At 56.5% G+C, this 25,759-nt stretch overlaps 9 protein-coding genes across 9 annotated transcripts; 5 read left to right on the top strand and 4 right to left on the bottom strand.

Moving 5' to 3' along the window:
- Positions 1-397: 397 nt before the first annotated feature.
- On the top strand, positions 398-2,297 carry SPBR_06926 (uncharacterized protein; the record flags this gene model as incomplete). The annotated part of the gene is made up of 2 exons (XM_040765182.1): positions 398-1,873; positions 2,037-2,297. The coding sequence occupies 2 exons, from the start codon at positions 398-400 to the stop codon at positions 2,295-2,297; spliced, it is 1,737 nt and encodes a 578-aa protein (XP_040617463.1).
- Positions 2,298-2,801: 504 nt separating this feature from the next.
- SPBR_07553 (methyltransferase type 11) lies at positions 2,802-3,852 on the top strand (the record flags this gene model as incomplete). The annotated part of the gene is made up of 4 exons (XM_040765807.1): positions 2,802-2,852; positions 2,914-3,016; positions 3,070-3,210; positions 3,299-3,852. 4 exons carry the CDS (start codon positions 2,802-2,804, stop codon positions 3,850-3,852), a joined length of 849 nt encoding a protein of 282 aa, XP_040617462.1.
- A 709-nt stretch (positions 3,853-4,561) lies between these two features.
- On the top strand, positions 4,562-6,328 carry SPBR_06994 (uncharacterized protein; the record flags this gene model as incomplete). The annotated part of the gene is made up of 3 exons (XM_040765249.1): positions 4,562-4,597; positions 4,680-5,207; positions 5,279-6,328. 3 exons carry the CDS (start codon positions 4,562-4,564, stop codon positions 6,326-6,328), a joined length of 1,614 nt encoding a protein of 537 aa, XP_040617461.1.
- Positions 6,329-6,821: 493 nt separating this feature from the next.
- Positions 6,822-7,919, bottom strand: SPBR_07504 (uncharacterized protein; the record flags this gene model as incomplete). The annotated part of the gene is made up of 1 exon (XM_040765758.1): positions 6,822-7,919. One exon carries the CDS (start codon positions 7,917-7,919, stop codon positions 6,822-6,824), a length of 1,098 nt encoding a protein of 365 aa, XP_040617460.1.
- Positions 7,920-8,505: 586 nt separating this feature from the next.
- On the bottom strand, positions 8,506-9,621 carry SPBR_07484 (uncharacterized protein; the record flags this gene model as incomplete). The annotated part of the gene is made up of 1 exon (XM_040765738.1): positions 8,506-9,621. The coding sequence occupies one exon, from the start codon at positions 9,619-9,621 to the stop codon at positions 8,506-8,508; it is 1,116 nt and encodes a 371-aa protein (XP_040617459.1).
- Positions 9,622-14,365: 4,744 nt separating this feature from the next.
- SPBR_07850 (succinate dehydrogenase (ubiquinone) membrane anchor subunit) lies at positions 14,366-15,038 on the bottom strand (the record flags this gene model as incomplete). Its single annotated transcript, XM_040766104.1, has 2 exons — positions 14,366-14,736; positions 14,876-15,038. The coding sequence occupies 2 exons, from the start codon at positions 15,036-15,038 to the stop codon at positions 14,366-14,368; spliced, it is 534 nt and encodes a 177-aa protein (XP_040617458.1).
- A 684-nt stretch (positions 15,039-15,722) lies between these two features.
- SPBR_06795 (tyrosyl-tRNA synthetase) lies at positions 15,723-17,872 on the top strand (the record flags this gene model as incomplete). The annotated part of the gene is made up of 2 exons (XM_040765051.1): positions 15,723-16,012; positions 16,078-17,872. 2 exons carry the CDS (start codon positions 15,723-15,725, stop codon positions 17,870-17,872), a joined length of 2,085 nt encoding a protein of 694 aa, XP_040617457.1.
- Positions 17,873-18,119: 247 nt separating this feature from the next.
- Positions 18,120-20,545, bottom strand: SPBR_06688 (nitrogen permease regulator; the record flags this gene model as incomplete). Its single annotated transcript, XM_040764944.1, has 2 exons — positions 18,120-20,434; positions 20,500-20,545. 2 exons carry the CDS (start codon positions 20,543-20,545, stop codon positions 18,120-18,122), a joined length of 2,361 nt encoding a protein of 786 aa, XP_040617456.1.
- Positions 20,546-21,546: 1,001 nt separating this feature from the next.
- Positions 21,547-24,486, top strand: SPBR_06551 (uncharacterized protein; the record flags this gene model as incomplete). The annotated part of the gene is made up of 1 exon (XM_040764807.1): positions 21,547-24,486. One exon carries the CDS (start codon positions 21,547-21,549, stop codon positions 24,484-24,486), a length of 2,940 nt encoding a protein of 979 aa, XP_040617455.1.
- Positions 24,487-25,759: the final 1,273 nt, after the last annotated feature.

Here is a 25,759-nt window from a genome sequence, read left to right as displayed (position 1 = left end):
CTTCCGCATACGGAAAAGAGCTCAACGGCGAGCGGGTGCCTCAGGGGAAGGCCGCATCGGCTTCTAGCGGCTTTGCGGCTCCCCAAGTCGCCCGTGTGCCTGTTGTCGCCTCTTGTCCTCTGTGTCACTATCAACAAGGCAGGTGCGGGGCTACCCCGGCCCAAGACCTCAAGTGACCTTTGTTCGCCGTTTCCTTCCCCAATCTGATTCCCTCCTCTTTCACCAATACAAACCCAATTAATTGAGGAGTAGGAGATCAACTTTGCTAAGGAAACTTCACACAACAAAACGAACCCGAACGTTGAATTGCCTCTTATCCGAGAAGCCGTCGTGTTATCGCGATGTCATCCTTCCTTGGACTACAACACAAGCGGGACTGGTAACATGATCCACCACAATGCTTGATTATAGTTTATTGTTATTGTTCTTATTCTATGGTTGGATTAACACATTGTTTGACAGCAAATTCAAGCAGGACCAGCGCGCCGAGCGCATTCGCAGCCTGCCTGCCGACTACCACACGCCGCTCTCAGCAAAGGACCGCGCAACGCTCGATAGGCCGGTCGAAGAGCTGGCCAAGGAGGTCCAAAATGGCTCCGTCAAGGCAGTCGATGTGCTGCGCTCGTACGGGAAGGCGGCGATACAGGTCCACGAAAGGACCAACTGCCTGACTGAGGTCATGATTGGGTCGGCCGAGGAGTGGCTGAGCAAGGACACCATCAACCTCAAGGGCCCGTTGGCGGGCATTCCGGTCAGTCTCAAGGACACGGTGGTGGTCGGTGGCTACGATGCTACAGTAGGATACAGTAGCTTCACGCACCAGGAACAGGAAGAGGACGGCGCGGTCGTGGTGATGCTCAAGGAGGCAGGCGCCGTGCCGTTTGTCAAGACCAACATGCCTATCACCCTCCTCAGCTTTGAGTCGACCAACGATGTGTGGGGTCGCTGTACGAACCCGCACAACGCCAAGTACTCGCCCGGCGGTTCTACGGGCGGTGAGTCGGCGTTACTGGCAGCCGGCGGCAGCCGTATTGGCATTGGCAGCGATGTGGCGGGTAGCGTCCGGCTGCCGGCACACTGGGCGGGCTGCTACAGTGTGCGCTGCTCGACGGGCCGCTGGCCCAAGATGGCTTTTCGCACCAGTATGCCCGGCCAGGAGGGTGTGCCGAGTGTTTACAGCCCCATGGCACGGACCCTCGCTGACTTGACGTACTTTACACGGACCATGATTCAGATGGAGCCATGGCGGTACGACTACTCGGTCCATCGCATTACGTGGGACCAGAAGACCGAGGACGACATCTCATCGCCGACACGCAAGCTGCGCGTTGGTGTCATGATGAGTGATGGCGTGGTTGACCCGAGTCCTGCCTGCCGCCGGGCTGTCGAGACGGTGGTCGATGCACTGCAGGTGGCTGGCCACAGCGTCACCATGGTCGGCCAGAACGAGCCGAACCCGCCACCTGATGCTTACGAAGGACTACGCCTCGCGTCCCTGCTCCTCAACGCAGACGGCTGCCAGATGTTTGAGGTTGCGCGTCGGCCCGGTGAGTGGCTCGACGCTGGTGCTAAGCAGCTATTATTCCTGGCTAAGCTGCCCTCGCTATTCCGCTATATGTACTACGTCTGGGTGCGGTACGTGCGGCAGGATCCTATCTGGGCCGGCCTGGTGCGTGACTGGGGCCCGAAGAGTGCGTTTGAAAACTGGAAACTCGTCGCCCAGCGCGAGGCATACCGTGCACGCTGGTTTAAGTGGTGGGACTCGACCAAGTTTGATGTTTTGTTGACGCCTCCAAATGCGACCCCGGCGCTACCACACGATGCCATGCATGATGCGGTCAGCAGCTGTGGTTACACGTTCCTTTTTAACTTGGTATGCACCTCCTCTTTCTGGTTCTTTTTAAAACCTTCTGCTTTTTATTTATTTTATTACGAGTCGTCATCTCCAGTTCAGCAGCCCCGAGGTGTCGTTGTCTTACACGTTGCCGATCCATTTGACGGCCGATATCGCTCCCTCACTAACACCATATGTACAGCTCGACTACACGGCTGGAGTCTTGCCCGTTACTCGGGTAGATGCCAAAGAAGACGCCCTTCCTTCAGACTTTTCACTTCGCAAGCTGAATGGAGTCGCACAGGGCGCCATGAAGCATTATGACTCCGTCGCCATGCATGGCCTGCCGGTGGGTGTGCAAGTGGTAGGTCGCCGACTGGAGGAGGAGAAGGTACTAGCTGCTATGAAGCGGGTCGAAGATGCCCTTGGAGATGCCAAGTACGAGCTCTTGAACCTGGACTGAGCATTGCGATGCTTGTAGAAAGTATGATATTGCAGTTAGCTTTTGTTTTATTTTGCGAGTTTAACGAAAACAACGATGCATTCTTACATCGTATTCGCTCGCATATCAATACTCTTCCATGCTCCATCTCCGTTAACGTATGTAGCGGCCAAAACATGTTGTATAACCTGCAGCGTGATTGCAAGGGTCCCCTTTTGGTCGTAATCCAGACACATCCTATGGCCTACCGCACTACTTTTAAATGTCAACAGTCAGTCGGCTAACACGGATCTCCGAAATCGGACCTAGCAATTCATCATCAGGGCCGGAGTTTGTAACCAGGCCATCACCAAAAGCGGGGCTTTCACTTTCTGATGCTAAGCAATTACAGATATATAAAGCTGTCTGTAAACAATCCCCTTTACTGCTCATTCTTGACACCTATCCCAGTCTTGTCCTATCTCAGATTTATGTTGACCCCATACTACGTCTTTGCCATACACCCATTTAAACCACTCCATCAAAATGGCATCCGAAAAGAAGGACATTTGGTCCACCGAGGCAGGCTTCTTCCCGGTTATCATGTCGTGCTGTCGTTTGTTGTTGGTTTTGTAAATAACTGCTGACACACTTATAGAAATACCAAAATGCCGCGTCGTTTGTCCCCAAGCTGGTGGGCAAGGTCATCGGCTGGCTCGACGTGCAAAAGGACGACGTGATTCTGGATCTCGGCTGTGGTGGTGTGTAATTCGTCATTTGCCCAACGACTGTGATCCATATTGACAATCCCTAGACGGCATCCTTGACCTACAGTTTGCCGACATCCTATCCAAGGGCACCGGCCGCCTGCACGGCGTGGACAGTTCGCCGTCTCTGATCGAGACCTCACAAAAAGCCGCCAAGGCTGCCGGCTACACAAACAGCACATTTGAAGGTATGTGGAGTCACTGGGTGAAACTGTCTCATGGCATCCAAGCAGTCACATGTCTCTCACACTGCTAACACACCGCCCCGCCGTCTAGTCTACGATGCAAACGATATTGTAGACAAGCCGGAGCTGCAAAAGGGACAGTTTAACAAGGCCTTTTCCAATGCGGCCATGCATTGGATCCTCAGCAACACCGCCAAGCACGAGCAGTTCTTCCACGGCGTCCAGAACGCACTGCAGCCCGGCGGCGTCTTCGTTTTTGAGATGGGCGGCCTCGGCAACGTTACGGAGCTCGTCACGGGCGTCGTGTCGAGCGTCAGCCGTCGCATCGGCTTGGAGGCGGCCAAGAAAGCAAACCCGTGGTTCTTCCCCGACGAAGCGTGGGCGCGCGATATTCTGGAGAACCGCGTCGGCGGCTGGAAGGTCGAGAAGATTGAGCGCGAGTGGCGCGAGACGCCCGCGGATGCCGGCGGTATTGATGGCTGGATCCGGCTGATGGCGCGGCCGTTCCTGGACGCGGTGCCTGAGGCGGAGCGCGAGGCGTGCACACGCGAGATTGTCGAGGTGCTGGAGTACACGACACGGACGCCAAAGGGATCGTATGCCATGCAGTACGTGCGTCTGCGCGTCCAGGCGCGGAAACTGTAAGGACAGTGGAGGTGTGCATGAAGTGAGGCAAAAAACCCAGGAGATCAATGAAAGCAGTAATTATATGGAGGAACGCTATTTGGCAGGGACGGTTCAGACCCTGGAGCATAAACCTTTCAGCGCTGCACTAGCTGGAGAATAAAGTGGAGTGGACAACGCATGGCTCCTTAGCAACAAATGACGTTTTCGGCTTTATGCTGCAGTGCCTGTGACTGACTGGGATTGCACCAAATTGCCACAGAAGCTGCCGCCTGTTGGTTCGTGCCTTCCTCACGTTTGCTCGCTTTAAATTGCAGACGGCGGTTCCTTCCTCTATCGATAACGCAAACCTTGCCTGGCGCGCTGCAGGCATGTGGATTGTGGATCGCCCCTTCCCTCTTTCGCTATTGTGCTGCGTCCTCTTTACACTGTTTTTTTATTTCCATTTTTTTTTTCTGCCCAACCCCGGAACACTCCCTTCGTAGAGCCCGTTTTTTACGTCCACCGCCTTTCCGTCCTCTTTTCCTCGACGAACCTCCTCTTCTCCTCGAAGCGAGACGTCTTTGGATGTTCATGAAGACGACGGCGACGATTAGCGACACCAACGACACAACCGGCTCGTCCACCATTCAGCTGGCCGATGATTTCTCCCTGACCCCCGCCCACGCTGCCCCCTAACCGCCCTCTCTCTTCTCTCATCTCCCCGTAATTCGACGATAAACCTGCCAACATGTCGAGCGACGATAGCAAACCTTACATGGACGTGGTGCGTACTATGCAAAAATCACGAAATTATACCTTTCGATCGTCATATCCTCGGGCCTGTGCTAATACATCGATACATCTAGCTCACAAATGTCTCGAGCGAAGTCCGGCGATACTCGGGTGAGATTGCACAGTATGTCGACAGCAACTTCGACAGAGCTGCCGACATGCTGCGTGAGCAGCTGGCGTCCGCCCCGTGGATTCCTGAACAGGTCAAGATCTACCTGCCGAAGCCGCGGAGCTCCACCACCATGGAGCTTGCCTCGAAAGCCGACATGAGCTTCTACGAGCGTGTCCAGGACTGGCTGGTGCGCCACAAGATCCTGGCGACCGTCGCCGTGCTGTTCGCCGGCACATTGTCTTACCGAGCTGTGCGGCGATCAATATCGGCAAGGAAATACCGGCGGGCGAAGCGGGCCAAGAACGGTGCTCGGTGTGAGGTGGTGGTCATTGCTGCATCACCTGCGTTGCCTGTGACGCAGTCGCTTGCCCTCGATATGGAGCGTCGGGGCTATATGGTGTACATTGTGTGCGGCTCTGCCGAAGACGAACAGGCCGTCCGCCATATGTCGCGGCCCGACATCAAGCCGCTGTCGATTGATATTACCGACGTATGTCTCAAGTCGCGTTCCGGATGCTGTCTCCCGCTTTTGTGTACATCGCTTTCTAACCGTTCATATAGACTGCAGCCGCCAGCGCTGCCCTCGAGCGCTTCGCGCTCTACCTCCATGCACCCCATGCCGCGGTCCCCGGTGCGAAGCGCAGCCACCTTCAGCTCACCGGCATTATCCTCATTCCCTCGCTCAACTACCAGACCTCGCCCATCGCCACAATCCCGCCCGCCAACTTCGCCGACCTCTTCAACACGCACCTCCTTCACCCGATTCTCTCAATTCAAGCATTCCTGCCTCTCCTAACGGCACGCACGGCCTTGCAGCCCGGCGACAAGCCGCCGTCGATCCTGGCCGCCGCTTCTGGCCTCTCATTAGCCAAGATACGCCAAAAGGCCAGCGCGAGTGCGTCTCAGGAAAAGAAGGAGAAGACGCCGACGCCGCCCAAGGTGCTTGTCTTTACACCTTCCATCATTTCCTCTGTCAACCCGCCGTTCCACGCGCCCGAGTCCACTGTCTGTTCGGCCCTGACGGCCTTCACGGAAGTACTTGCCGCCGAGCTGCGGCCGCTGGCCATCCCCGTGACACACATCCAGCTCGGCACCTTTGATTTCACCGGGTTTGCACCTGCACGGAGCGTTACAGCACACCGTTCGATATCCGGTCGCATGCCGCTGCCCGCTGCCGAGACGCTGTCTTGGTCGGAACCGGCACGGCACGTCTATGGCCGTAACTTTACGGCACAGAGCACGTCGGCGCTCGGCAGTGGCCGCGCGATCCGTGGTGTGCGCGGTACGTCGATGCACGACCTGCATCATGCCGTGTTTGACGTACTGGACGGGTCCAACACGAACGCGATTGTGCGGGTTGGCCTCGGAGCGGACTTGTACGGCTTCGTAGGCAGCTTTGTGCCGCGGGGCCTGGTGGCGTGGATGATGGGCGTGCGCAAGGTGGAGGACCTGAGCGCCTGGTACCAGGCGCCGATTCCGCCGACTGCAACGTCGTCGGTGGTGTCCAACAACAGCGACAGCCCGTCGCCCGGCCGCCGCAGCAAGCGAGGGGGGGCCAATGGTGTGATTGCTGTGGGCTCGGAGGTGGGCGACTCACACATCTGGCAGTAAATGGGGGACTGATTTCATCTACGGTGATATACGGTTGACAAACACAAATATTACGGACATGCACAAGCTGTTCGATAACGACGCTACGACGCAACATCTAAATACGAATACGACACAGGGTAGGCATCATACCAAGTCCAACCATATCGGTTCGACCATTAAACGATCTCTGTTAGACATTCATTTTTATTTTGGGAGGTATGTTCTGGAAATTATTTTATAGGGCGTGCCTTTTTTCATATACTCTCCCCTTTAATGGAACCTCTTTCTCTTTCTACAGTTCGTGTGTGGCATCCCACATAATGACTCTCCTCGCCTTTTCCATTATTTCTGTTGTAAAATGATACGCTTGCTACTAAACCGTACATACATATGCAATGGAGACAACGTCAATCGTCTTTTTATAAAAATGATGGCTCACAAAATAACGGAAAACTAGCCCACAAACGCGTACAAAATAGATGGCTTTCGCAACCCTTTTCCTCGCAACGCATTAATGATCCCCTCGTCCCCGTCCACGGAAACCACGCCCACCAGCTCCGCGGCCCCGCCAACGGCCGCCGCGGCCTCGGTCCCGGAACCCGCCACGGTGGTCGCCCCGTGATGTCCGGTCGCTGCCTGCAATACTGCTGGCATCGTCGGTACCGCCATAATGTTGGTGTTGGTGTTGGTGTTGGTACTGGTTCTGGTATTGATTGTGGCCGTCCGTATCGTGTTGGAGGTGGTCGTTGGTGCCGCCCATGCTGTAATCGTCGCCTCCGGCATACGGCGACCCGGGCTGGCCGCTCTCGTCGAGCGTCTCGCCGCGCAGGGCCGCCTCTGCTGCCGCCGCCTCGGCTGCTGCCTTTTCGGCGGCCACCTGCGGCGCGACAATCGCCACGGACGTCCACTTGGGGTGCGCGCCCTCTTTGCAGACGCGCATGCCGTCGGGGCAGAAGCCGGCCAAAAAGTAGGGGCAAATGGCCTTGCGGCGGACGTGCTTCTTGGGGCACGTGGGGCCCAGCGCGCAGAAGCCGCGGTTGTCGTAGTCTGGGCAGGGCGGCAGTTTGCTGCGGGGGTCGATGTGGAGGTAGAGGCACTCGTCGCCGTTGCTGCAGTAGCCGTTGCGCAAAAAGAAGTTGCACTCGGGCATCTTGCGCAGGTTGTACTCGTGCAAGAACTCGCAGCCCTCGCCCTTCTTGCAGAGGCCGCGCAGCCAGTGCTTGCAGACGAGGGAGTTGAAGCCGCCCTGGTCGCGGCCGCCGCTGTGGTGCTGGCTGCTGCCGGACCCGCCGATGGGCGTGTAGGTGGCGCCGGCAGCAATCGCCGCAGCGGCCGCCGCGGGTGCAAGGTGGCGGTCCGGGCAGCGCGAGCCCAGCGGACAAGATCCGGCAGTGCTGTAGGCACGGCAGACGGGGCGGTCGGCGGGCAGGCCGTGTTTGTATGTGGTCTGGAGGAAGGGCGTGAAAGCAAAGGCGTAGTGGGACGGAGCACTGCCGGCGCCGCGGACAAGCATGCCGGCAGCGAGGCGGCCGGACGAGTTGGTGGCGGCGTTTAAGGGCGACTCGTTCGGCGCGGCACTTGCGCCTGGCCGCTGGACAGCAGCAGCCATGGTGTATGCAAAGTTAGTGATGGCCTCGTGAAGTGCGGTTCGTATGGTAACGGGAGGAGTGTCGCAATGTTTGGGCGTTGGTTCGTTGCAATTGTCGTGAGGTTGCGATTCTGGACTTTTGGAGCGCAGGTGAATTCTCCATGTACAGCTCCACAACAGCTGGAGAGCTTTGTTCTTGGGGCTTTCGCGTCCCGCAAACAGGCGGTGGCCCGTCCTATTGGGAGGTGGCGAGTATTACGTAATCTTCAATGCCGACGGGCTTGCCTCACAGCGGCACAAGTGCTCATGTTTCGCTGAGCATTGTACCACAGCACAGTGCCTCACCGATTAATTATGTTTATTTTATTAATTTATTCTGAATATGAGACAAACTGGTTTGGTTCCAGTTCAGAATGTAGAATGTTGCTCGTCTGCTCGTATGCTCTACAAATTTGCTAGCCTAGCAGCTGTCAACTACAGTGACTCCATGTGCCTCCAGACATGCTGTTACAGATCGATGGGGTTGTTGGGATTGTCTATTTCTTTGTAGAGGGTATCTTTGGGGTATATGTACTGGATGTGGGGATTTTCCCCTTTTCTCTTCCTGTTATCGATGTTCCTTTTTCGGTTGTCCTTTCTGTGGCTCCGTTTCGCTGCCTTGTTCTGTCTTTCCCGTTCCGTCTCCTGCCTCGTTGCCATCACCACCCGGCTTCTGTGCATACCAAAAGTAAAAGTGGAAATGGCGGTGGATGCTTGTGTCCTCCAGACTCTGGCGCACCTTGGCCGCCCAGACCTGCTTGGCCACGGGCGTCAGGTCGAGCTCGTCCATGGGCCGGGCCAGCACGGTCGGCAGCACATCGAGCACGGCCGTCTTGCAGTAGTTGCCAATGAGGCGCAGCGTCTTGTCCTTTGCCCAGGGCCCCAAGGGCACCTTGAGCTTCTTGAGATGGATGTTGGTGAAGCCGGCACGCTGGAGCGGCCCTCGCATGGCGCGTGCCTTGTCGTGGTTCATGCCGCGCAGGTCAAAGGCGTCGCGGAGCAAGTCATAGAAGGCGGCCACGGGGTCGCCGCCGCTGCCGTCTTCGGCGGGCTCCTCCATGGAGCCGTCGTCGCAAAAGGGGTAGGCGTGCAGTTCCTGGATCTCGATCCAGCCGCCCGGCCTGAGGTGGGTGAAAATGTTGCGGACGACATCGTCCGGCTTTGTGACCAAGCCGACGAGCTGGCGCAGGTGCACAAAGTCCCAGTCGGAGCCGTTGGCCCAGTCGGCTTCGCAGTCGTCGATCATGAAGCGCACGTTTTCCGGCAGCCACTCGGGCTGGATGGGCGACAAATCGGTGCCCAAGATCGTCTCGGCGTTGGGGAACTTGTCTCCCATCTCGACGGCCCAGATGCCCGTGCCCGTGCCGATGTCGAGAATCTTTTGCGGGTTGTCGCCAATGGGCGCAAAGTACAGTTTGCCGTTCGTCAGCTCGAGCATCATGGCATGTTTCATGTCCTCGCGCTTCTGCTCGGCGTCGTCGTTGGGAATGGGGTAGCGGCCGTACTTGTAGAGGTGGTAGCGGCGGCCATTCTCGTAGACATGCTGCCAGACACCGGTGGCGGCATCTCGCGGCGGCAAGTTGAGCTCATCCCAGTCGGCGACGGGGTCAAACTCGTCACTCTCGGCCGGCTCGTCGGCCAACTCGATGGGTGTCGACGCCTGGCCTGAGGACACCGAAGCCATCCTGTGGGTGAGGTGTGACGATGGTCGGGGGCCAGAGAAACAAAGGAAGGGAAGAGGGACAAGAAGTGTAAAGGGAAAAGTGAAAAGAGAGGAGGAACAAAAGAAAACTACGAATGAAGAAAGAAGAAAGGAGGGCAAGAGAAGAGAAATATAGTAGACAAGAGAAATAAGTGATGAGAGAAAGTAGCAGAGAGTAGGCAAAGAAGAGAAGAGGAAGAGAAGTGAGGAGAAGAAAGAAAAGAGAAAAGAGACAAGAGACAAGAGAGACGAGTGAAGACGAGAGAAAAGAGAAAACAAAAAGAGGAGCTCCTGGACGAATAATAGAGGCGTCTGCTTAACACGCAAATCAGTAATATGGTGTAGAAGGTGAGCTCCTCCCCTTTGCGAATCGACAGAAAATCAATAGCGTCCGTACACGGTTTAAACAGAATGGCACTATATGAAGAGAGTAGAAGACGCAAAAGGTGGTTGTGCAACAGGGAACCCGGTAGCAGGACACCAGCAGACACGATGTGATGTTGGTGGCGAGAAGGTCGACATATCGCAGTTGGTTACCGGCCTGGTGGGAGAGGCCCCAGGGAGAAAGAGGGGGCCAAATGGGCTGGTTACCGAGTGTTTGGGTGCGGGTGGTTAGGGGCGGGCCCCATAAAAAAAAAGGCGTCAAAAAGGCGCCAACAAGCGTTGAAACGAATCCGTCCAGAACGAAAGGGCCCGATAGAATGGATCACTATGTCGTACCCCGTAATTACATCCTCACAGGACAATACAGAAAGCTACGACGGAGGGAACGAATGAACAAAGAAGATACAAGATACTCCGCAGCACCGTACATCCCAGTCAGTCTCATCAGCCCAAGACAACCTCCCGGGACCAGAACTGTCCAAGGCGTGGGCTTTCTGGGGGACACAGGCGTGAGAGTGGAAACAAACAGGGCCCCTTTTGTGGGCAGACATTGGATAGAGCACGAGTGCCGAGGACAGGACATCTCAAGCCACTGAGGGATCAACGGCGCTGGCGTGTCACAGGAACGCCACGTCGCACAGTTTGACATCTGGCGGTGGCTGTCTTGTCTTTGTGTCTTTGTCTTCTGTGTTGCCTGGTGTTTCTTTGTCTACGACCGGCGATATTGGCTCGTGTCTGTGCGCACTCGCGTTTGACGCTGTGTCGTTGTGTCGTTGTGTCGTTTCGCTGTTTCGCTGTTTCGTTTTGTCTCTGACCGCCCATCTATTTCCTTTTCTGCTCTGTTCGCTTACCCGACAGATGCTCTCCATCGCCAGGTGTGGCCACGCCTGGCCCAGCGATCGGCGCCCCGGTCCCTGTTGTCGGGCCCCCTGGTCCCTCTTTCTTCGGTTTCTTTCTCATAATTTCTTCGTGTCTCCTTCTTTCGTTTCGTTCCCTGCTCCATGCATTGTACTTCTCTTCATTTCCGTCTGACGCCCCCTCGATGCATCACTTGCTTTGCATCAGGCATATTCCGCGCGTTCGTCTCTGTCTACCATCCTTTTTCCACTTCTCCCATGCTTTCACCTTACCGTTCCGGGATACTGCCCGTTTTGCTGTAATTCGCTGGAGATCAACCTCTTTTTCTGAAAGCCTAGCTCCTAACTGCTCTTCGAGCTTCAACGGCCGTCATTCCTGCCTTCCTCTCCGTTTTCATCGACGCGCCGAACGTCCCGCTCCTGTCTTTGGCCTGCTCTCCCATCTTCCCAACCAGCAAACTCAAGCTCGTCCCAGCAAGCTCGTCCCCGGCACCTTGTCACGCACGCTAACGACAATACTTGGGGTCTGTTGAGTGCACCATGTTAAGCGAGACGAATAGGCCGTAGTAGGGAGCTGTTGGTGGCGTAGGACCCGCTGCCCCGGTTGGCTCGTTTGTTCGTTCCGCTCGCATCGTCTCAGAGGCCGGAGAGAATGTCTCTGCTGGGTCGCCCTACTGGGTCGCTCAGTCTGGGGAGCTCTTTGTCCTACGCCCGATTGGTTTTTTTTTCTGTTGCCCTTTGGACTGTCTACGTACGGTACTCCGCGGTACACCCACAAAAACTCGAATATCGCCTCTTGATTTCAATCATTGCAATCGCTGTCCACGACTCATCCAAGGCAGCTGGCCAGGCTGTGAATTGTCATGTAATCACGATGTCACCCTGTTCATGTTGGAGAGGTATATTACTCCGTAGATGACGGAATATTCCGTGTCGTGGCATTCTCTTTGTAGACGACATGCCAATCCACACGGCTCGTGGTCCGTCCGCTTCACATCCCTGGTTATTGTTTCTGTCTCTCTCCTTTGTATTATTGCCCCACCTCTGCATCCCAGTTCATGCACACGGCACGGTAGTGGCAGTGATAATTCGGGGCAGTTTCCCAAGGAGGGTTGCCTTAAATTTGGAGCTGTGTTGTGTAGAGCGCTTTCTTCTCTGACCTGCGTGGTTCCACGAACAAACCACGAGGGTATTGTAAGCTCTACGATTTATTCGGCAAGTACTGTTTTATTCCCTGTTAATGAACCATTTCTCTATATTTACAAAAAGAATTAATTCGTCAAGGCGAGGGGGCCGGTAAAGCCAGTGAGGGTTGCATCGCGCCCAAGTGGATGTTGCGGTGAGAACGAGGAGAAACAAAAGCATCTCTCGCTCCATGTTTTGCAAATCACCCAAAACGAGCCCTCGTGGGGGGGATATTGGCATTCTGTCCTGTTCTCCTGCAACTGCCTAACTCGCAGGACGCACCTCGCGGACGCACTTCGCAGACGCACTTGTCGCTCACCGGTCGAGCGCCCCTTGTTTGACAAAATACTACGCCGGGGATCGTTTCCGGCAGGTGCTGCAGGGAGAGGACAGGATCGAGTGTGACGGTCTGCACCTCCAACACAACGCCATAGAAAGCATTTGATCGAAAATTTTGACGAAGCAGGTGTTGCGGAAAGCCAGGGGAGACTCGGTCGTATTCTCTGACGCGTACACTTTCCACAAAGACCGTCGTCCACTCTTGGGTCAAGCTGCCGGGAGCTGGCCAGGGTTGTTTCCTGCCCCTGTATTGTTTCTCTTATCTTGCATTTTACGACGCTCTGTTTTTAACGATTTGCTTCGGTGCAAAACCCCCAATTCAGCAATCTCAGGAAAGCTGTCCTAACCAAAAGTCGCCAAGACACGGACCAGGTTACGTTCGTCCGCTTCTAATGTCACATAACGTACCAGGGTCCCGGGACATTCTACCTTTTGCCGTCCGTTTAGGCTTCTTGTGTTGGTGTATTGTCCTTTCGCAACTACCCATGATTTCTTTTTCTTTTTCATATGTTTCGAGCGTTTATTTTCTTCGTCCGCGTACGGCATACAGAACATTGAGATAGTATAATCTATATTCTTTCATCTATTGTAATATGGTATTCATTGAGTCTTGCAGCCTCCAAAAATAGTCATTGTGAGTGCAGTGTGTCGTAGATACTCCTGGCACAAAGACCTTTGTAATGGAAAGTACAGTTCCAGCCAACCTCAGTGCCGAGCGGGAACATCGGGAATGACGGGAAGGTGCGGATCTGCCGTGTCCAATAATCGGGTGTGAGACTGTGCTGCAGGATTCTGGCACCGTATGCTTTCACTTCAAGGGACCGGCTACCGCGAGCCCTCCGTTGCGCCGACGTTGTCTCTGTTTGTCTAGTATTTTTCTATTAAGGTTAAGGTCGAGTACGCTTACCGGAGATTTTGCTCCATTCGAAGTTGGAGATTGGAGACGGGATGACGAAACTGATTGCGCAAAGAACATAAGAAGGCAGCAGGGAATGTAAAGGAACAACAATTGCCATTGCTACAGCACGAAACTGATACATGGCCCGGCCGTTCCCTTCAACTGTCTAAGATAATAGGCCACATCCCGGCCAAAACACCGTATTTGCGAGATTTCATGCAGAGTACAGCCTCGGTAGTCCAATGACAAGGATCTTCTCAAGGTGACATATCGATATCTCGAACAATAACGACAGGCCATCGTAAGCATTACAAACATACAGGTTGTATCGGCTCCCAGCAAGGTCGGATGCAACACGACATAGTAGGAGCATGGACGTGATCCGGCATTTGCCTCGATATGTATCGCCATTTCATAATTCTTACTAGTTCCGCACCGAAACACGAAGTATATTCCAACAAGGCACTGCACACTCATTTTTGCCTTTGAACAATGGCCTTAGACTGTGAACCGCCAATGTCATCAACAAGATGGTTGAACAGTCTCGTTTTTTACCAAACGCCGGAACTTTTCGATCTCAAACCGCTCACCATCCACCTAAGAGGAACAGACCAGACACTGCGGCTTCTTCCGTTTGACAATATCAACGTCGCCTCTGGAGCTTGTCAAGCCGAAGTTGCCATCAGAGACACGACCTTGACAGTTGATGAAGGGGGCTAATATTCAGAAGGCATCTTTGCGATCTGCATCGTCCATCTCACGTGTCGTATTTTTTGAAAGATTTGTTATGAATTATTCTGAACAAATAAAATGACCGTCTGCCTATTTGCCACAAAAAAAAAAGTTCGTTCGATTATGTTTACACAAAAAGAAGTCCCAGAACAGCAAACATCTCGGCTGGGTTTTTCCATATAAGAAATGCCAGTAATGATGCCTTCCGGTCTCGAGCGCCTTTCGTTTTGTCGAGTTTTTCTAGCTTTTCAAGTTTTTATATTGTTTTTGTAATCCTTCTCGTATATTAAACTGCTGGGATCCACCGTACCACATTTCTACCGATACACCCTTATGCGTGCCACAGCTTGCTGACAAGCTCCGTGACGCCGACATCGTTCGTCTCGAACTCGTACAGGCCCAGGCCGACGAGGGCCGTGATGGCGTTGAGCCCCCACGAGGTGGCCTTGCGCGCCGTTGGGAAGCGCTTCTCGGGGATGTAATCGGTGACGAGGACCTGGAGGCCGAGGTGCGAGTGGACGAGCAGCAGGGCGCACAGGACGGCGTCGGTGGTGGGGTTGAGCGAGCCGGCGGCAAAGGGCGCGACGGTCAGGGGCACGATGCCGGCAGCGACGAGACGTTCAAAGGTCCAGTGGTAGGAGCCGTGGCTGGGGTTGGGCGCCGGGATGGGGGCGGCATCGTTGACACCGCCGATGATGACCTCTGCAAGGGGAATGTGTTAGCGAGAACATGTATAACATGCAACTTGTATGTGGTCTGTATATGAATGCAATGTAACAATAAACGTGGCACAGGTTTGCTCCGGTCAATCACATGCGCCGGATTCAGGACAGGCACATACGCTTCGGTGGCGGCAGCAAGTTCCGTCTGCTCGAGGCGTGGAACGCGGCTATCCGGGCGGTGGTCTGGAAGAGGGGTTGCTGCTGGAAGGCGGGACGGACAGAGGCCATCCGGGACGCGGTGGCGGCCTGTCGGAGCAGAGAAGTGCGCGCGATGGAGGCCATGGCGAAGATGTGACGATGTTGATAGGAAGAGGAGGGGAGTAGGCGGAATGGCGGGAAGGGTGACAAGGAAAAGAGGATTGTGAATTGGACGGAGCGGAGATGTTAATGGACGGGTCGTCGCGGTCGTAATCAAGAAAAGCCCGTGTCGTGTTTGCGTTGTGTTGGATGCGTTGGAGAAAACGCAATGGCGATTGGGATTTGAGTAGGCGAAAAAGGGAAGAAGCCGGAAGCCGAGATTCATAGGAAAACAGGCACACCTGCACCTGCACTTGCACTTGGCCCGAGGATGACTGATGAGAATCGCAATTCGCACATGCTTGATTGGCCCGTGTGGGTTCGGAAGGTGGGGAAAGGCTCGGAGAACATCTGGGAAGGGAGAATGGGGGAAGGAGCGACGGCGGGGACGCGATATGGTTTCTCCGAAGCACATGCCAAAACCACGCGCCAGCCAATGACGTGGTGAGAAGCTACAAGGACCCGCTTTAAAAAGTTGAAGCTTTTGGTTCGGAGCTGTGACGGAATACACAACTGACGAAAGACCAAAAGCGACGCAGAACACGCGACACGCGCCAATTCGCCAACAGACCAGGGGAAGCGGGCGAAATCGTGCAGTGCATGGGCTGACAGAGGGACACACCATATACGACAACACACTTTGCCTCCAGCCGGCTGCTGACACGGACAATGTCGCTCCCGGCCGTTGTTCGGGGGTGGCCGTCGCCCGGCGCCGAGATCTGCCGGCGATGCGCCCGACAGCTTATTCTGACACAGCAGTGGCGAAGGCAACCAGTACAAGCACAGCAGAGACGGCAAATGACCGGCAAGGCATTTGCCAAATACGGACCCAAGTACACGGCGAAGATCAAGGAGGCCGACGACGAATGGAAAGAGAGGGCACTGAAGATTAAGGCCGGCGAGGCCAAGGCCATGTGGGATGTCTTTGAAGAGCGCGGATACGTCAAGGATGTGGTAGGGTAAGTGGCTGTGGAAGGGACGACCATTGCGCGTGGCTAGGACGTTTCTGACAAAGTGCGCACAGAACCCGCGAAGATATCCGCAAACTCCTCACAGAAAAGCGCATCGGCGCCTACGTCGGCATCGACCCCACAGCCCCGTCGCTGCACGTCGGCCACCTGCTGCCGCTCATGCCGCTCTTTTGGATGTACATGAACGGCTACCGCGCCGTCACGCTGATTGGCGGCGCCACGGCCAAGATTGGCGACCCGACGGACCGCCTGAAGAGCCGCGACGAGGTGAAGAATGCCGTTGTGGCCATGAACATGGTCAAGATCCACTTCCAGCTCAAGAAGCTGTGGGCCAACGTCGAAGAGCAGGCGCGCAGGTACGGCTATGTCAAGACCTGGGCGTGGCGTCGCGGCGTGCTGCAGAACGGGCACTGGTGGAACAAGCTGCCGCTGCTCGAGGTGCTGCAGCGGCTGGGCGCGGGCCTGCGCATCGGGCCCATGCTGTCGCGCGACTCGGTCAAGCGCAAGCTGACGCAGGGCGACGGCATGTCCTTTGCCGAGTTCACATACCCGCTGATGCAGGCATGGGACTGGTGGCACATGTATGTCCAGCAGGGCGTGCAGATGCAGATCGGCGGCTCCGACCAGTACGGCAACATTGTCACGGGCGCCGACGCCTTCAAGATCATCCGCGCCTCCGAGCCCAACCCGGCCCAGCAGCTGCCGTCGGGGCTCATGCACGACCCCGTCGGTTTCACCGTGCCGCTCTTGACCGACAGCGCGGGCGCCAAGTTTGGGAAGAGCGCTGGCAACGCCATCTGGCTCGACAAATTCCAGACGGCCAGCTTTGACCTGTACGGCTACTTTGTGCGCCGCCCCGATGCCGACGTCGAGCACCTGCTGCGCCTGTTTACGTTCATGCCCTTGGAGCACATTACGGGCATCATGGCCGAGCATACGGCCGACCCGAGCAAGCGCGTCGCACAGCATGCCTTGGCGTACGAAGTTGTGGCGCTCGTGCATGGCACGGCCGAGGCCAACGAGACGCGCGACCGGCACCTCGCTACCTATGGCAAGAAGCAGGACGGTGCCAGTCTGGAGGCAGCGGCCGCTGGACAAGGCGGAGCACCTGACGGCATACACCCCGTGACACTGAACACCGCGCCCAAGGCCGACATCCAGCTGCCGCGGTCGCTCTTCGAGGCCGGCAAGGTCGCGCGGATCCTGTATGCAGCCGGCCTGGTCGGCAGTGTGTCCGAGGGCAACCGCGTGGCGATCCAAAAGGGCGCGTACGTCGGCGCGTCACCGGGCCAAGCGGCGCACGTGAACAAGGGCATGCCGCTGACGCAGCTCGACTTTACGCCCGTGCACCTGTGGTACCCCGAGGACACCAAGAACTTTATCATCGACGACAAGTACATGGTGTTGCGCCGCGGGCAGCACAACCTGCGCGTGATTGAGATTGTCAGCGACGAGGAGTGGGCCGAGTCGGGCCGCACGTACCCGGGCCAGCCATATACGGGTAAAGTGCGGCAGCTGCGGGAACAGCTCAAGTCGCTACGTGAGGACTTGGCCGAGGACGAGCAGAAGACGGCGTCAAAGGCGGGCCACGGCGGCAAGAACAAGGACCGCCGACTCACAGGCACTGAGAAGCAGGCGTTCATGGCGGCATTCGAGGCTGACGGTGCCGACGGTGCCGACGGTGCCGACGGTGCCGACGACGGCCGTTTGGTGTTCCCCGACGAGAAGCCGGCGCAGGTGCGCAGCCTGGAGGCAGACATCAAGCGCGAGCGCGCTCGGCAATCCGAAAAGGCGCGGCGCAACGGCGGCAACGGCGGTAACGGCGGCAACGATACGGCCAGCTTTTAATGACGGCGGCGAGACGGATGGCGGATCGGCTTTGTATGACACCACTCTTTATGAACATGGAGCGCATGCCATTTTCTTGTTTCATCTATTAGATATGTACAACACACCAACTATAAACGGCACTGTCGGCGTTCTGTAAATGAAAATAAAACAAAATAAAACTGTACACGCTATATACAATGCTACTAACGCCAACCTGGTATATACTTTACATACTCTCTCACCGTTCTCAGAATGCAGCCCACTTCTACCGATACAGGATCTTCAGATCGCCGGCAGGCAGAGGTAGCCGTTTCAACCGCTCAATCAGCTCGACCTCGGTCAGGTTCTGCTCTGTGATGATCTGGTCAAAATGGTGGTGTCCATCGGTGTACTTTTGCAGCGGGTCTTTGGCGGTGCCGTGATGCGGCGGTGGGTGCTGCTCGTCGTGGCCGCGGCTGTAGTTGGGTCGGTAGCCGTGGCGCGGAATGGGGTCAGGGGCGGACCGTCCCGTGACGAGCGAAGCTAGGTACTGCTTCGAGACGACATACTTGTGCACACGGTACAGGCAGCCTTTGATAACGCCAAATTGGACGAGGCGACGCACGTCGACATAACGCAGCACGTCAAAGCCGGCATCGGCATGGCTCTTGAGCCACTCGGTGACGGTGCGGCCTACACAGAAGCTTGTCATGAGGCGGACGAGGTCATAGTTGCTGACACGCAGCGGGCGGTGGTCGTTGCCGTGCCGGTCGTCGGAGTCGGAGTTGTCGCCAGAGTCAAAACCGTGCCAGCGACGACGGCTGTGATCGAGGCCATGGCCAAGATCTGACGAGAGACCGCTGTATGGCCGTTGTCTATGGATGTTGATTCGCGAGCCGCCGCCGTGACCTCCAATGGTAAGGTCGTCGTCGTCATCGTTGTCATCGTTGTCATCATCGTCGTCAACGTCTTCGTCGTGCTGGTAGTAGTTCTGGTGATTCTGCCTGTCCAGACACACATATCGAGCACATTCGTCCACGATTCCGCCGACATTGGCGACGAAATCGTGGATGCCTGGTCGTGGCGCGTAACACGAGCCGAAGAAAAACATGTCGAGCAGTAAAATGGTGTCGTAGTAGAGTAGGTGGCGCAGAGCAGAGCGGCATAGCTCCATGGAGATGTCGGCCTCAAAGGCGATGCGGCGCACGTCGGAGACGCCGTCCATGTGGGCAATGACCCGCTGAAGGGTCAGATCCCACGATGGGTCGACGGTGTCGGCGAGGCGCATCTTGGGGACGGGGACGTGCCAGCCCTCGACGGCGGGCGGGTTGGGGTGCAGCGGGAACAGCTTCATATTGATGGTGTTGGCGTCGTCGACGGGAATCATGCACTCGCCATACAGATTCAGGTCTTCTTTGATAATCTCGAGCAGGCTCTGGATGGACCGTCGGTGGTACGGGCTGTGGCCATTGTGCTCGTTCATGGCCATGACGGTATTGGACGCAGCCGTCGCACTGGCGGCAATGTTGTTTGTGCTTGTTCCGGCCCTGGCACCAGAAACTTTGCTAGTGCTGGCCGTCCAGATGCTGCCGCTGCCCGCCCCGCCGTGTTGATTGGGGCGCGTCTGAGGGGACTGTGCAGCAATGCGTCGCCGGTCGAGAAACTCGTCGATGTTGCTGATAGCCTTGGTATTTCCTAGCGCGCCGGCCATGGAGTGGAACCCGGGCGTGCCGGAACCAGCGTCGGACCCTGTTCCCGATGCATGGCTGCCAATGCCAGCCGCGGGGCTTGCTGGATAGGTGTTGGTGGGCAGACCGCTGCCGGGTCTGGTGCCCCGAGAAAGCCAGGACTCGCTAATGCCGCCAGTTCTATTTCCTGTTCCCGCCACGGTCCGTGGTCCCAGCATGCTCCGCAAACGTTGCTGCTCGCGCAGCTCTTCGCGGCTCAGAAATTCGTTCTGCTTCTCCATCTCGGCAAATGTTGACGCAAGGCGACGCACGACTCGTTCGTACGGCCCCTGGTCGTCACCGGCGTCCACGACGATGCCGAAGTTGAAGATGAATTCGTTGCGGTCGTACTTGGCGTCGCGGATGGCAACGGGCAGGCCCAGGACGGTGTAGCGTCCGCTGGGATCCTGGGCGGCTAGATAGTGGTTGAAGAAGGCCGGGCGCGGGATGACGTATTCTTGCATGACCTCGAAGTCGACGAGTGGCTTGCCGCGGCCGCGTTTGGGTAGGCCACTGGTGCCGGGTTGAGTGTTTTGTGTATTGCGTGTGTGGCCGCTGCTGCTCCCGAGCAGGGCCGACGCAGCTGCTGCCGCTGCCGCTGCGGTAATTGTGGCATCGTCCTCTTCGTCATCGTCGCTGTCGGTTTCGCTCTTGTCTCTGTCGTCGCTGACCAGAGCGCGGGTACTTGTGGGAGAGAATAGGGAATCGCCACTCTCCTTCCGATCTCCCGCCGCTGCTGTGGCTGTGGCTGCGGCTGCGGTTGCAGAGGCGGCCCCAGTCTCACGGTGGCGGTCATCAAAGTCATCGTCGCTCTCGTCGGCCACGGCCACGGGTACGATGCAGCCGGGAGGACTTTGCGCGACAATCTTGGTCCCTGGAAAGACGTTAGAATCCGATTACACAATGCTAGTAAACGGCCTGTTCAGCCGTTGAGCCTACCCTCCTGCGGCAGGAACCGGGCATAAAATATGCCGCGGATGGTCATCCCAGCAAATGGCTGAAGTTGTGTCTTGATTGCGCTGGATCTATGCCTGTAACACGGCCATTGCGAACGCGCGGCGGCTTAGTTGAAATGTGAAAACGGTGCTTAGACAGACAGTGCAGCTTGCGATCGGGTCGTTGAGGGTTAACGGTCTGTTTATCGCTCCTGGTGTCGAGTTCTTGAGTCGAATTTGATGTCAAAACAGAGGGATTGAGGTGAAGCTTCGTAGTTGCCAATGTTCACCGCCCCACTATCGAGTATTACTTAATACTTTGTTTGACTCTCTGGGGAGCGCTAACAGTAGCGAACTACGTCACGTGGTAGGGCGTTACGGTCGTGCATTTGGGCCTGTTTTTTCCCTTGCGGCTATTCACACTTTGTTCATTTTTACTTTGTGCTACGTTGAAATACGTAGAGTTTGAGAAATGGAAATTAGTTTGGTCGATTCAACAGGCGGATAGCGACGACGAGGAATGAAAGTAAACCCATTTCGAGGCTCAAACTGCATAAGATGCATGTTCCTTCCTTTGAACAGCGCCAGCCTTGCAAGACCCACTTTCACGGGCCAGACTAGTGCGTAGATAGTGGGGGAAGGTGCACCTGGACTGCCATCACTGTCGTATTAAGGGTCTGGTTACGGCGGCTGTTTCCACGCAAGGGGCAGGAACGAACGACCTGCTCAGCTGGTGCTTGTCCCGCCTCTCAGTTTTCAAGCATTTGTCTATCTTCTTCCCACACCACACCAACCACACCGTTTTACCTCTCACACTGCACACGTGCAGCCAACCAGCCGACCGGTCCGATCACGGTCAGATTTATTGCGACAACCGAAAACGAGACAACAAACAACAGACGGCAGACGACGCACGGAAGACAAGAGCCAAATCTCACCGTCTTCAACACACCATGTTTGGCCTACGGTAATCCAACTGCGGAGGATTAAGGGACTTTGGACGGTAGCATCTTTTTAAGAAAGGGAAACACGGGCCACGGCATCTCTCAAAATGCCCGAATTCTTCTCCTTCACGCCCGGTGCCGAGAACAATCCGCGTCTGCGCGGGGCCGAAACGACACCGCTGCTGGTCGGCCGGTTTCGGGCCGTTGTGCCTGCATCTGAGGCTGCGGCCACGCCGCCACCACGGCTGCCCGCCGGCCCAGGCCTTCCCACGCAGCGTCCACCGTACCTCGCCAGCCGCTCGTACTGGAACGCACCTGTCTCGCGGCTGCCCTCGCGGTCGCCGTCGCCCTTTTCGGCCGCGGGCGGTGGACGGCTTGGCCGGCGGAACACGACCGGATACGAGTCGTCGAGTGATGGCGGTTTGAGTGGTTACAGCAGCTATACCGGGTACGGCCGGCTTGGCGGACGCAGTCGTGGCAAAGGCCGTGGCCAGCGGACGCCAGGCGTTGCCACTGGCCACGGCTTCTATAACAATACTGGGTATGGTGCCATTGCGGCGGCTGGGTACTACGATGGTATTGGAGACGACGAGGAGGAAGACGAGGAGGATGACGAGGAAGATGACGAGGTAGAACAATATGACGATGGGTATGACGAGGACGACGAAGACGAAGACGACGACAACGATATCAGCGGCCATGATTATGACGACCTTGAAAACGACTATGAGGACGAACCCGCCTACGTCGACGACGATATGGGTGGACCGGCCTCTGGTCCGAGAGATCTTGTTGGTGTGGCTGGCAACCAAGACGAGGGTGGAAAGAGCGTGCCAGGTCGAGGCGTCGTTGACCACACAGTGCGGCGGGCACGCTGGCCTCGTTGGGCTTGGCTGCCCTGGGGCAACCAGCGACGAGGCTCGGCCGCGGCATCGGGAGGCACCTCCGAGGGCAACAATGACAACCGTCGGCGCCGCAGCAGTGCTCTTGGGCCCTCCGCTGCCCAAAGGTACCGCCTGAACCAACGCATCCGCCGCCAGCAGTACCGCCAGCGTCAACGGCAGCTCCAACACCGCCGCATCCGCCGCAAACTCCGCCGCACCTACCGCATCTCCCGCTACTGTGGCCGCCGTGCTGTCCGCTGGGTGCGTCGCTCGGTCTATCGCGCGGGGAGGCACCTACGTAACCTTTGGTTGACACCCAAGAATGCGACCGTGCGCCGTGCCGTCGACCGCTGGTGGAGCCGCTGGACCTTGCTGGTCGTCGTGCCCGCTGTCCTTGCCGTCGCCTGGTGCGCGCTGCCCTTTCCGCAGTACCCACTAAGTGACAACCTGGATGCAGACGACAGCAAGCGCGGCGAGCACCGCACACCAGGCCACGGCGAGGCTCGTGTGCGCATCCACTTTTGGTTTTTCCTGCTTGCTTATTATGGCCCTTACAACATCACGGCACTCGTCTGGATCACCAAAGTCTTCAACCTTTACAGTCTCAACTGGTGGCCGTCATCGCTCGGCTTCCCGTTGAGTGTGTCGTTGCTGGCTGCGTTCTCGCTGGCCGTGCCCGCCGTGCTATTTACGAGCGTACCCGCGGCCGAGTTCTTGGCCAGCCACAATACCGCATGGGTGACGTGGACATTCGCCGTAATGGCCATGCCCGTGGCTGCGGCTCTTGTGCTGCTGTTGCTGCACGAGCGGCATCGCATGATCCGGCACGCCTTGTCGGATACACAGCGCATATTTACTTCGGCGCGGTGGGCCGGCGAAGCGGACACGCTGCCCCGGCGGTGGCGTGAAGAGCAACAGCAGAAACTGCACTACCAGCGCCACATGACGGCGGCGGCGGAGGCCGCCTCTTCAACACCCAACGGGCGGTTTCGCGTGGGTCTCTTTGGGCGCCGTAGCCGGGCTGAGAGCGCGCCGCCGACGCCGGCCATGCACCACGAACATGCCGCGGTCGCTCTTGGCCAACACGATCTTGAGACGTCGGCACTTTTGGGTGGCAGCCGCGGAGGAACTGCGAGTGCGAAAACATCGCCCGTGAAGCCGTCGCGTCTTTCAAAAAATACACCTGGCAGGGACATTCTTGGACCATCATCGTCTACCTTGCCCACAATGCCACCGTTTACCAGCCAACTTGAGCCTCCCTTTGGCCCTGGTTCATCCTCAGCTGTAGTCGGGGGAGCCGCAGCCTCGTCTCGCCGAGGAGGCCATTGGTTGCCGACCAGCTTTGTGCGTTTCCTATGGCTTATGAGCGCCCTATTCATGTCGCTTCTCGTATACGAGCTCGGCGAGGCATCGGCGTCACTCTTCCTAGCCGCCCTTCCCACATTGCAACACGCCACCGTCTATACTGTTGCCTACGTCTACGGCTGGATTGTGATCGTCTTCTTGCTCGACGGCGTGACCGGGTGGATTCTGGGCGGCCGCCAGGGTGAGCGCGTCGGCAGCTACCCGCTCGGCTGGGTCTTTAAGCTCTACTTTATGCTCACCTACCAGACCTACGTGCGTGCCTTGTACGTGCGCCTGCGCTCGCCCTCGCAGTTTGTCCTGCTGCAAGTCCTGTCGTCCACCACCCTGATTGTCATCAGCCCCTTGCTCATGTCCTCTTGGACCCACCGGCTGCTCGTCGCCCTCGGCCTCAACGCTCAGACCTACAACGCCTTTCAAAAGGTCTGTGTGCGCAACATCTTTGTGCGCTTTGTCGCCGAGAATGCCAGTATGCTCGCTTTTTTGGGCAGCCTCTTTGTCCTCCACTTTGGCCCCAATCGCGACGTCTACCCCTACTTTGCCTTTGACGACGGCCTCGACGGTGGGCCGGGCTACACATTTTCCTTTACGCTGTATGCCTCGAGCATTACGTGGGCTTGCGAGCTGGTTGCCGCCTTCATCGTGTCAGGCTTGATTCGCTATTTTTACGACCTCAGCGTCGTCGGGGAGGGCAAGATGGACCTGGCCGTGTGGCCGGAGCTGCTGCCGACGAGCGTGGCCGTATCTGTGCACGTTCTGCAGAACATGTTGTTTTCCATTGTCCGTATCCAGTTTTGGTAATATGCACTCCCCTCGTGCACTCCGTGCACCCATGTTGTCTGAAGCGTTTGTGCGTGTTTCTTTTCGCGTTTTTCCCCCGACAACGGCGGCCATCTCAACATGGCCCCGGTACCTTGATACTTGTCCCGTTTTATGCAATGATTTGGTTTTCTGCATCGTTTTGCATATCGCACCCGTCATTGCTGCCTTTCGGTTCTCGCCGGTTTGTTTCGTTCTTTCCTCGATACCCTTAATGATATCATTTCCCTGTTTCATCATGGTCCTGTCATTTTGCACACCCAATGTACATATAAATGCCTTAATATGGATACCCACTGCATACGTATCATTGAATTGTGTTGCTTGTTGTCATCAGTTCTCTTACTTGCGAGGATGAACGTCTGCTCTGACGTTGTCATACGTCGTGTTTTGATGCCCAAACAGAGTTTCGGAAGTGTCCTGGCGGCAAACGTCAGATGCACAGTGCCATTATTCCACTACTGACGGACCCGAAATTGTGTAAGTTGAGACGTGAATGACAGTCTCACCAGCCAATAAATTGCTTTTCCCTGATCAGAAGCCGCAATGAAGCAGGTGGGAATTTTGATACTTGTTATTGGCGCACACGTCGATGAGCTGTCTTTTCGGACGTCCATCCAGTGTAAGAATTTCTGCATCCGTTGTGCGATGGATGACAGCAGAATCGCAAGTAATAATACGCTCTGAACACGTCCACAGCTGTGCGCTGATAGAAAACAAAGAAGAACGCCGAAAACTTGCACTCTAAATCCTCGCCGGGCACAAGAAGTCGGCGTACTACAGGATAACGAAGAGGAGAGCATGTAAGAGAAAGGCGGACGCTGTACGTATCCCTGCTGTTTATGATTTCGAGGCTGGGCGAACGGTGGAATATGCGTGGAAAGGAAGCACACCAACGCCCTGCAGCACGGATGCATGATTGCTGCACTCTTCTGCACCATATGCATTGGGCTCCGCTTGCTCCCGCTTCGCCCAGCAGCCGTCATCTGCTCATGACAACATGGAAAGGGTGATGGGATAGATGTGGAAATATGTGCTGTCCGACGGCGAGGTTCTAGATGTCGTCGTGAACGTTTTCCGATGACGCGTTAAAACAGATTGAAAAGCAAACAAGACTGCTGCGGCAGGAACTGCAAGAGGACAAGAAGGGGTGCATCAGCCGTATCGCGAGCCTGTTGCCGAGGCACATTCCGGTATTCGATAGGATGAATGACGGTCGAGGCTTCTTGGCCGAATACTAACCTGCCGGAGATTA

The sequence above is a fragment of the Sporothrix brasiliensis genome (assembly GCF_000820605.1).
Source record: "Sporothrix brasiliensis 5110 chromosome Unknown Cont20, whole genome shotgun sequence".
Lineage (NCBI taxonomy): Eukaryota > Fungi > Ascomycota > Sordariomycetes > Ophiostomatales > Ophiostomataceae > Sporothrix > Sporothrix brasiliensis.
The sequence above is the reverse complement of the archived record's forward strand: the minus strand, read 5'-3'. Positions and strand labels throughout refer to the sequence as shown.